At 42.3% G+C, this 11794-nt stretch overlaps 1 protein-coding gene across 1 annotated transcript in view; it reads right to left on the reverse strand.

Annotated features, from left to right (window-relative positions):
• The window catches only part of PIK3R3 (phosphoinositide-3-kinase regulatory subunit 3), a 105970-nt gene extending 99059 nt beyond the window's left edge, over positions 1-6911 (reverse strand). Inside the window, exon 1 of the mRNA XM_055402214.2 lies at positions 6082-6911. Coding sequence (XP_055258189.1) covers positions 6082-6187 — 106 coding nt within the window. The 5' untranslated portion in view covers positions 6188-6911. The remainder of the gene's footprint in view (positions 1-6081) is intronic.
• Between the last annotated feature and the right edge of the window lie 4883 nt (positions 6912-11794).

Here is an 11794-nt window from a genome sequence, read left to right on the forward strand (position 1 = left end):
TCCAATTTAAATGTCAAGGATGAAGAAAAGCATGCAGCAAGATATCTCAAAAGGTTTTGACTGCAAGAGTATGCAAAGAGATAGAGTTAACTGAATATTAGCAATATGCCAAGATATAAGCTAAAATGAACTGAGTACATTACATGTGCCAAAGGGCTTCCTAGGTGGCTCAGTGATAAGAATCTACCTGCCAATGCAGGAGCTGCAAGAAATGTGGGTTCAATCCCTGGGTCAGGAAGATTCCCTGGAGGAAGAAATGGCAATCCACTCCAGTATTCTTGCATAGAACTCATGGACAAAGAAGCCTAGCTGGCCATAGTCCATGGGGTCACAAAGTGTTAGACACAACTGAGCAGGCACACATGGCAGCACACAACATATGCCAAACACTATACAAGATATTGATACAGTACTTCTAATCTCCAGAACAACTGCGAACGGTGTGTATTAATTCAATTCTACAGAAGAGAAAATGGATGCTCACAGCAAAGTAAGAAGCAAAGCTAGGTTTGGGACCCATACTATCTGTTTCCAAAGCCTGTGTTCTTTCTACTATATTCAGGCTGCATCCTCCTTTAATATCAATAAAAATTATATCACATAGACATATTTGTCATTATTTTTCTATATACTTTGTTAAATATGGTGACCATAAAGATGTCCAATATTTTCTACATTCTAAGAAAAATATAAAGCATGAAAAAAACAATGAGAATAAACTTTAAAAGCATTATCAAGTGAAGACTTACCATACTTCTAAAATGAAACATACTTGGATATACTATAAACTATAATATACTAAAATGAAAGCAATGACTAATTATTTTCAATAAGAAGATGCAGAAAAAGTTTTTATATCATTTGATTATATAAGTTCCATAATACACTATCATTAAAAAGTGACACCTAGCTCATAAAAGAAATATCTTATGATACACACAGGAGAAGCATTTTATATAAGATGAATCCATCAAATGTTCAGCGTTATAAAGAAAAATTCAACCACAGAAGCAGGATGCCCAATTTGCTAACAGTAAGGACCACATGGTGGCAGGTGACCTATTTCTCCAGTGTGTTTCTCAGCAGACATTTTCTTCAACCACAGGGCCAGTATGTTAGTTCTCCACCAGAATGTTACTTAATCTAAAATTTTACCAGGATGAAAATACCAAGTATGCCAAAAAAAGTAAGTTTCCTGAAACAACCTTTTCATCTGGCTCCAAAAATACTTTACTAGGTTGGCCATCAAACTATGTAGTCAAGTAACTACTAAACCAGTATTTCTCAGAGTGTAATCCCGAGACCACTGAGGGTCCCCAAGACCTTTCAGAGGGCCCAAGAAGGTCCAATTTTCACACTATTTTCAGAGTGTTACTAAGACATTATTTGCCTTCTCTACTCTCATTCTTTCACAACCGTGTAGTGGAGTTTTCCAGAGGCTATGACCTGTGATATCTCAACAGACTGAATGCAGGAGCAGACATGGGAATTTATATGCCTTCTATTAAGCCATACATTAAAGATGAAAAGGTCTGACATTAAAACATTGCAGAAACATAAAATGATGCCACTCTTTTCACATTTTTGGTTTGTTTGGGGAGAAATACAGCTATTTTCTCATTTTAAAGTTATGTTAACATGTAATGCTTTATTATTTTTAAATGAATTAAATACTTTTTAACATCTCAGTTTTATTCTAATATACAGCAAATTTCAATAGATACAACCCACTTAAACAGAAACTCTCTGGGATCCTCAATAATTTTAAGAGTATAAAAGGTGGTGTTGTTGTTTAATCACTAAGTCGTGTCCAACTCTTTGCGACCCCATGGACTGTAGCCCTCCAAGCTTCCTCTGTCCATGGGATTTCCCAGGCAAGAACACTGGAGTGGGTTGCCATTTCCTTCTTCAGGGTATCTTCCCAACCCAGGGATCAAACCCGGGTCTCGTGAATTAGCAGGTGGATTATTTACCACTGAGTCACCCAGGAAGCCCATAAAAGGGGTACTAAGATTTAAAAAACTGAAAACCACTTTTCCAGACCTTCCTATATTTATGTTTTGCCAAACAATTAATTTTTTTTAATTTTCTAGTTATCACTGAAGAGATTGCTGCTGCCCTACAGATTCAGAAATTTGTTCTTAATAAGAAAAAAATAAGAACAAAAAAGTCTACAATCTTAAAAAGAATTGTATGTTAGTCTAAAAAAGAAATGATTTATTACATCTTCTCAAAATAAACACATTAACAATGTCAAAACTGAAGTGCACTCTAACAGACCACTACCTATAAGCTTTGGGGATGAGTTTTTGATCAGTTGCCTATTGGTAATCTTCCAATAGCTCTTATCCAAAAAACAGGGCTCTTTGGGGGCTTCCCTGGTGGTCCACTGGTTAAGAATACACCTTGCAATGCAGGGGTCAACCAGTTCAATTCCTGGTACGGAAGGATCCCACATGCCGCTAAGCAACTAAGCCCAAGCCGGCAAGTGCCATGCTATAAAAACTACTGAAGCCCCACACGCCTAGAAGAGCAACAAGAGAAGCCACTGCAATGAGAAGCCAGAGCCCACAACAAAGAGTAGCCTCCACTTGCCACAACTAGAGAAAGCCTGCGCAAGCAACCAAGACCCATCACAGCCAAAAAATAAATAAATCTAAAAAAAAAACAAAACAGGGCTCTTGGAAAGGACAGCAACTGTTCTGTTATGGAATAATCCTGATTTCCAAATCACAAGAGGACTAACCAAGATGCTTATAAGCAATTCTCTGTACCATAATCTTAACATTTCTGAAATTAAAACGTTTTATACTCCATCTAAACAGTTTGGTATTTCCCAGTATTTCTGGGAAACACATAAAGATTAAGGTATCAAAGTTTCATTTAGATCCAACCCTTACATTGTCAGTAAATTATAATAGATGTAGCAATCCAGCCAGTTATTAGAACCTTCAGGATACATAGTAATGGTAGTTTTTGAAAATACAGGCTGGAAAGAAAGACCTTTGAAAACTAGTTTTTGAGGCTGCTGAGAGCAATAATAGACAAAAATTTCACATTTACACTTCAGACTAAAATTAAGATGAAAGTCATATTTTAAAAACTGTAATATTAATATTACAGTTAAGGACCCTAAGTCAATAACTGTGTAATTTGAAAGTTACTTAAACCGAGGCTACTGCAATAGCCAAGAAATGAAGTGACTGAAGACCTTAAGCAGAAAAGCTGGTAAAGGCTAGAAAGAAACACCACTCCTTAGGCATTTGTTAATTCAACACATTAAATTATCTACTACTTGCAAGACCTTGACAAGCTAAGAAGCTCATAAACTGGTGGGAAGATAATTCCAAAGGGGGAAATGTACATAAATAAATGCAGAAGCTACTCTAGGCAGAATGGAAGAAGTTAGAGGGAGGGAGAGAAAGGAAGGATGTCTCCAAACAGGGATCAGGGAACACACATTCTGAAAAAGAAGTCATCTAACCAGGACCCTTAACATGTATGAGTGAAAGGCAACCAGGAAGAGGGAAAAGCACACAGTCAAGGAACAGCAAGTATAAAACAGTTTCCACAGAACTTGTGATGGACTCAAGGAGGAGAAAAGACTGGAAAATTAGGTTGGAAGCAAAAATAAAGGGACTTATATGATAGGATAAGCAAGATGCGGCTTTTTTCAGTAGGCAAAGGAAAACCGCTGGAAGGTTTTTAAGTCATTGGAAGGTTTACCATTGGAAGATAAATCATTACATGATACTTTAAGAATACTGTGGATTGGACAGAGTAGAAACAGGGAGAACAGTTAGTGCACTATCACACCAGTCCAGGAGCTTGATCTAGGATCCTAGGACGGGAACTAGGAAAAGGATGGATACAAGACATGCTGCAACCTCTTCACTAAAAATTTACTTAGTTTTAAATATCTCAAAACTTAATTTATCACACAAAACAAGGTTGTTCACATTATTTACATTAAAAACCATTCACTTCATAGATTAATATTTTAGCATTCTCAAGTATGTTTCCTTTTCAAAAAGTTGTTAGAAATAACTAACTGTATTCTATTAATACATTAAGCCTACAAATGGGTAATGAAGAGAAGTATATGCATGCTCTTAATATTCTGACTAGAATCTCAGTATGCACAATTTCATTAAAGAATAAACATTCTAAACTCAAAAGTTTATTTCCATGGAATACACAAAGTTTGGATCAGAATTTTCTAAACAACCTTTTAAGACCCACAGCACTGCATAATGAAAACAGCTGACTTTTCTTAAAATCATTTTTGGACAATTCAACTCAACTCAGTCTGTATTTCTACTAGGCCCATGTTTTTCAAATATTAGTGCCTTCTTCATTTTCTCCCCTCCTCTCCACTCACCTCTCCGCCCAACAAATTCTCTTTGTATGTCTGCAAGGCCAGATACTAAATGAACATAGTATGATTCTAAGGCAGTCTGAATATATAATTCTCACAGTAACAGATATCTAGAATTATTAACCTTACTTTTTACAGGAGAGGAACCAATGATGTACTAAATTTCCATTTATGTGAATGACAAATGCATCTAATAGAAATGATGCTTTACCATTAAGGGGAAACAAAGAGGGAAATACACACAATAGATGGGTGGCAAATCTTACAAACTTTGCAAAATACAAAAAAACAAAAAAGCTGCATCTGGATTGCAGTCACAATTATAAAAGCAAATAAAGAAGGCTCCCAAATGAAGGGAAAAGAAAAAATTATAAGTGATCATTGAGAGTGAAAAAGGTTGATTCAATATTAGTACTGGCTCTTAATATAACATCATTTAACACTCTATCACTCGATGACTAACTGAAAAAAAAAACACAAAGACGAGAATTCACTGTTCACAAGGGCACAGGAAATAATTTCTACATACATCCTGTAAGACAGTTATACTTCATTACACTTTTATGGGCTCAGATCTTTTCAAAGGTTTCCAAAAACATACAGTCTTATGATAACTGAGATTCCCCAATGACACAATTTATTCTGTGGGCTTAGCTATAACACATTTTTTAAAGACATAACGAATTCATCCTCAACAAAAATAGTCACAAAGGCCCTCTACTTATTCAAAATCATTACATAAAGCACTGTCTATAATTGCAAACAGGATTTGAAAATCTGACAGCTGATAATCAGGACATAGACTTAAAAGAAAAAAAATTACCCAACTTTTCCATTTTGCTTCCTTTCCTTTTCCTATCATATACACAAAATGTCTGTAAGGATCTCAGACAAAGCTCTAAAGTAAAAATAGAGTGTATGTATACTTTACATTATGGGCACTCAAACCTATCACATATATATACACATCACATATATTCACACAAAAAAGGTTCTTCCTCTTTTTACGCTAAGAACCAAAGTTACATTAAATACTATCCCATAAATTAAGTTAAATCACCATAAATTAAAGAGTAATAAAACAGTGCACGCAGATCTCTCTGAGCGACTATATTCTGAAAAGAAAAACCTCAGACTAAGGCCATACTGAATAAAAAAGCCCAGCCCCTGAAAATCACTAACCGGCATTCGGTTTCCACGAGAGAAAAGGGGGTCTTTAAAACGAATAATCACATAGGCAAGCCCAGTTTCAGAAGTTAACGAAGGTAAAACAGCGAACCAAACGTACGAAATGACAAGCTTTAAAGAATTCCCCTAAAGGGAAAGACTGACTTTAAGACTGGGATATAAAGCATCCTTTGCAGGTAGAATCTTTGATTGAAACGGGGGGGGGAGGGGGTGGGGGTGGAGGGTACGACGAAAACCTGAACGAGAAGCAAAGGCAAAGTAAAAGAAACGGGTCCTTCCTCCCACCCCCACCACCCCAGCCCCCACCCCCACTCTCACAGGACAATAGGATCGGGGTCCTAACTGCAAACTTTAAACGTGTAAACCAGAAGCAGTTTTTACTGCAGCTCTAACTGCAAATCTGCCCCTCATCCCGAACCTAGAGCACCCAAGAATACTTCTGCCCGGAAAACATCACAAGGTCTTGTTAAACACAAATCAGACCCATCACAAGATTCTTTTTTTCTCCCAAGTACCTGGAGGATCCATTTCAATATAAAATATCAGTTCTGTCGAATAGGGCATCATCACCTCCCTCCAGTCTGCGTCATCGCGGTCCATACTCCACACCGTATTGTACATCGCGCTGTCAGGGGCAGGTCGTCAGAAAATATATAGAGAGCATATATATTCTTTATCTGCTATTTAAAAATCTAAATATATATATATCTGTAAAAGTCCCACTGGAAAATGTACTTCGCGGTTTCCAACGGCCGGTACAAGTCCAGCCAACTAATAGGACGAGGACGGGATCCTTCTGCCCTCTCCTCCGGCATCAAACAAAATGCCCCGGGAATGTTCAATCTACGGGCTTTTCTCCTCGAAGGAAATACAGAGAGGCTTGGGGCGGGGGGGGCGAGGGCAGAGGTGTTAAAAAGCGGATTTCCAAAAATCCCTTCTACACAGTCGTTCTGCAAAGAGAAAAGCTCCTATAGCCTTCAAATCTTTCCGCGGAAGCCACTTTCGTGTCCTTCGAGAGGGAGAATGGAGAGGAGGAAAAAAGAACGCGTTGCAAGAAAGATGGGGAAGTGACAAAGGAAAGAATAAAAAGGGGGTTGGGTACTGCGTTCAAGTTTCGGGGTCCCACTGGTCTGCAAGGAGAGATCCCCTCAGGGGCCGGGACCCGGGCTTCGTTCCGTTCGGACTCGGAACCGAAGCTGCCGCAGCCTCGGGATGGGGTCCTGTTCCAGAGTCCAGTTAGCTCTGCTTGGCCGGACGCTCCCGCCGGGCTGTAAGCGAGCCCGCCAGCGCCTGATCCCCTCACGCTCTGCCCTGACTCCAGCCACTAGAGTTTCATTTTAACGGCGCGGAGGGGGACACCCTCCCCCGCCCCCAAGCTCCCCCGCTGAGGCGCCACCCAACCAGGCCGAGCAGGGGGGAAGGCCAGCATCGCCAGTGCTCCTTCCACTCTATCCCGCCTCGAAGTGTTGGGGTTTCTGTCAGGTGCCTGAGACGGTGTGAGTAAAACTGTCCTCTGCCTCAGCTATCAATTCTCCCTATCGCTGCTAGGCCTCGGTTCCTTAACTCACCAACCTCTCTTTCCCCCCCCCCCCGGCTTCAATCAGAATGGTAGGGCCCGGGCGCTGGCTGCTCGCCAGGAGTCAGTGCCTGGAGCACGCGAGCTGGGCCGGGAGGGAGAGGCGAGCAGGGAGGAGAGGAGGGGGAAGAGAGAGTGAAGTGGCTGGTGATTGGCTGAGCCGGGTTGCCGGAGCCTGGAGCCTGCGTCTTTTGTCTGCCTTGCTCCCGCGGAGGAGCGGGAGACGACTGCGCGCCCCAAGCGGGCCAATCGGGAGCCAGCCGGCGCCGGCCGGTGTGGCGGCGATTGGTCGGAGCCTAGTTACTAAGCGGGACAAAGGCAGAAGGGGGAAAGAAAAGAAGAGGAGGAAAAAAATAGAAAGAAAGAAAGCGCAAACGGCGGTTACTGACAGGCTGGGCGAGCGCTCGGGGGCTCAAGCTGCCCGGAGACAGGCGGGGCTCCCGCTGAGGCTCCGTCCGCTCGGACGAGTAGGAGAGGGGGAGGACGGGCTGGCGCGAGACACCTCTGCCAGGAGACTGGCCGCGGGGAGGGAAGCGGACCGAGAGGGGAGCGTGCTGTCACTTGGCGGGACGCGCGGTCTTCTGGCCCTTAGGATGTCCCCGGGCAGAGTTCTTGCCCCACGGACCTCTTCCCCTTGCTGGGACAGCCCGCCCCACCTCACCCACCCCCCGTGATAAGTTGTCAGATAAAGCAAAGATCCTTAAAGCCAACTGCTGACCATTATTGCTCAGTGAGAGGACATGGCCGTGGGCCCCCGTGCAGCAGTCCCGACCGCTAACCTGCGCCCGGCCTCGATTTCTTCCCTTGAGCAGTGGGGCACTTCTTAAGCAGGCATTTCGCAGTTCCTTTGCGCTTTCCACATCAGGACTTTTGAACCCAGGGGGAACTCGCCACACCTGAAATAAATAGTGCAGCGCCACAGCAGGCCCCTCAACTCGAGTGCTCTAGCCAGGAAAAAAGAAAAAAAGAAAAGCCTTGCAATTACAGCGCGTGTGTGAGTTTCGAAATAAATCACAGGTGGAATCTCTCGCCAAAAGAGCTCAATTCTGTTCCCCCCGATAGACCCTCTTCCACGTATACCCAGTCCCTCCCCCCATTCTTAAAGTATGAAATGCTGAATGTTTTCACGCATTACAGAAACTGCTAATTAACTTGCTGGAGGTGGGGGGTACAGTAGCATCTCTTGAAGGTAGTGCCTGGAATTGCCGCTCTTCATACGCTGCAATACAGTCAGGAGGCCAAAAACTGCTCCATTTCCTCTTTACACAGGAATAACAAAGCCCATTGTGTTTGGGTTGACAACCTGATTTAAGCCCTAGCAAAAACTACCGTGAGTGGCTATGCTATATTGACACGCCTGTGGGAAAGTTACCACTTTTCACCCTCAACCTCCTCAAGTGGTTCTGCCTTCCTTAAAGGTGCTCTGTGAGTTGAGACAGTTCCTGGGAGCAGACAGTCAAAATGTATATGGACTGCATATAAAGTCATGGGTTGAAAAGAGCCAGGAAAAAGGAATGGACCGGACTGTGTGAAAAAACATATCAGGATTCTTAATAGACTTACTTTCTTACATTTCTGAAATTCAAATGTGATTCAGGAGGCAAATCTACCTGGGATAGGGCACATTAATTTGAATGTCCTGGACCATTCATCAGATAGAAGATGCTGGAAGATCAACTCCCAATTTGTGGCTGGCTTCCCAGCAGACTCTTTACTTCACCGAATCTGGGAACCAGAAGTACTCACATTTGATAACTCAAAAAGCAGAGCAGTCAGTCAGGGCAAGTTGATTTATTTTTGTTCACGGGTGTCCCTGTGCATTCCCAAACAAAATGAAGGTGAAGAGAGGAAGTGTGGAAATGATAATGTCTTTCAGATTTCCATAATAGCATTTGTGTGGACCACTTCTCATGGTTTGGTGGTGGGGGTTCAATTTTCAATACACAGAACAATCACCCAGGCCCTCCCGACAACTAAGGCTTTGGGAGATGTAGTAAAGAAGCAGGAAAGTATATAATGTGTGCTCCAAACTGACACACACAGTAAAGCTGTGTGATTCAACCTTGCCACCTAAGATCATATGACCCAGCTGTCCAACAAATAAACCTTTGAATAGGAGGCCTCTGAAGAATAACAGTGATGCAAGAGGTAAGGATGAATCAAGGAGAAGCACACTTCTTTCAGATGGACTTGAACCAGTGCCCTGCCATGGTGGGAAGCGCCTGTCATATGATGCTGGCTTTACTTTCCTTCAGTTGAGAAATAGAAGTGAGGTTCTGACTACTTGTCACCAAACTGCCTCAGGCTTTTTGGCAAATGTTAGCTCTGGTGCCCTGGACCATTTCCATCCTGGAGAATTATATTTGGCCTGGGTGTGGATTAAATTCAGCTCTAAGAGCTCAAACTCCTGGGTCACCACCGCCTACTTTGAGAACTGATTTTTTCCCATTTGCCTCCCTCCTTTCTGTTTTAAATTTAAAGTAGTCTTAGGTAAATCACAAAATCTGCCTTGGAGATTACCTTCAGATTTATGCAAGCTACTTAGTTTATTGTGAAACACTCTGAAAATGAAAAAAAAAAAAAGCCACTTAAGTACTTAGAATTAATAGTACCTTTCTGTGATTCCAAATGGACCAGGTGTCCTTCACATTTCACCCTGGTCTGGTCTTGCTGTGAAACAGTTCTAATATGCTCTGTTTCCCCTCTGTATTTCAGAGGTGGATGAAATATGTCTTCTGTGCACTGAATATAGGCTATGATCTCAGAGCTCTCTGTGCCAGCAGAATCAGCCTGGAACTCAGCCAAAAGTTCTTCGTGATTAAAGGTGCCATCTGAGCACACAATATTTTTTTTAAGTCTTGCAAAATGGAAACATACTTTTATTATTTTTTTAAGGTCACTGGCTTTAACACAAAACTGGCTTTAGCCTTTGGGGAAGGATCACTGGACTCAATTCCCCTCTTCATCCTTTCTTATTATCTTCCCTTGACCACATTTCTTCTGATAAGGCCAAGTCCATGCAGCTAAATAAACTCAATAAATGGAATTCTAGGAAAACTCTACAAATTATCAGTTGCAGATTTCAAGACCTCCCCAGCCGCATGCCTTATAAGTTAGGGATATATATTTTTGTGGAAAAGTTAAACTTTAAAATGTAGAAAAAAGCAGTGCTAGTGGATCTTCTAGAAGGACATCTTCACTGGAGATTGATCATGATCTCTTGAGATGACAGTGCCTAACATCTTGTCTTTCCTTTTTTTTTTTCCAGAATGATACTCCTTTTATTTGACATTTGTAATTTTTTATCTCTCCTCTACATCTGTCTTGAAACTTGGGGAAAGGGTTAATCCTATCAACCCAAAGCAGTGAGAAATCATGACATGAGATGAATGAGTGATTTTCATAGAAGTGGCATTTCTCCAGATGCTGCTCAATTCCTGGGTTTATAGGGCTCTGTTTAAGGGCTTCTTCAGACTCCACACGGGATATAGATCTTCTCCCCACTTTGGGTTCTTTTTCAGCTTTGGGGATCACCAAAAACAGCAGGTCTCTCACTAGCCTAACATGCTCGCCTCTTTTTGGTGTCTACCCTACTAGCAACACAATGTCCACCTGGACGGTGTGTTATGCTGCTGCTGCAAACTTCCTCTCCTTCAAGGCAACAGCTTTCAGTTCAGCTCTCACCAGGAGAGAGAGAGCAAATGAGATCCAAATGACAGGAACAATAGTCCAGGCTGTTTCAAGAGGGCAGGGCACAAACAGGGCAGGCAGCTGGTGAGCTAGCTCGGTTATCTTGTTTAATCTCCATAACCCTGAGAAGGGCTGTATTTTTATTTTCATTGTGTGTGTGTGTGTCTGTGTTAGTCACTCAGTCATGTCCGACTCTTTGTGACCCCACGGACTGTAGCCCACCAGTTTCCTCTGTCCATGGGGATTCTCTAGGCAGGAATACTGAGTGGGTTGCCACTCCCTTCTCCAGGGGATCTTCCTGACCAAGGGATCGAACCTGGGTCTCCCCCATGGCAGGCGAATTCTTTACCGTTGGTGCTACCAGGGAAGCCCCGTTCTCATTTTACAGATGAGGAATTGAGACCCAGAGCAGTAAGGAGACTGGTTCAAAGTAAAACAGCCACTTTGTAGCAGACCCAGGATTAGAGCCCCAGGTCCTGACAACCAGTTCAATGCCTTTTGCACTACATCACACAGCTTCTCTCTCCCCTTCATTCACTTATCAAATGTTTACTGATGCTTCTAAACACTGGAGATTAAAAAAAAAATGAGTAAAACAAAATGCCTAACGTTGATTCCTCCAGATTCCTCAGAGGAGTCCAATTATATACCTGTAATTAAATCCTGAAAGATGATGCTGTGGAAGTGCTGCACTCAATATGCCAGCAGATTTGGAAAACTCAGCAGTGGCCACAGGACTGGAAAAGGTCAGTTTTCATTCCAATCCCAAAGAGAGGCAATGCCAAAGAATGCTCAAACTACCGCACAATTGCACTCATCTCACACACTAGTAAAGTCATGCTCAAAATTCTCCAAGCCAGGCTTCAGCAATATGTGAACCGTGAACTTCCAGATGTTCAAGCAGGTTTTAGAAAAGGCAGAGGCACCAGAGGTCAAATTGCTAACATCCGCTGGATCATGGA

The sequence above is a fragment of the Moschus berezovskii genome, chromosome 4 (genome assembly GCF_049115385.1).
Source record: "Moschus berezovskii isolate FMDL1 chromosome 4, NW_MosBer_1.0, whole genome shotgun sequence".
Classification (NCBI taxonomy): Eukaryota; Metazoa; Chordata; class Mammalia; order Artiodactyla; family Moschidae; genus Moschus; species Moschus berezovskii.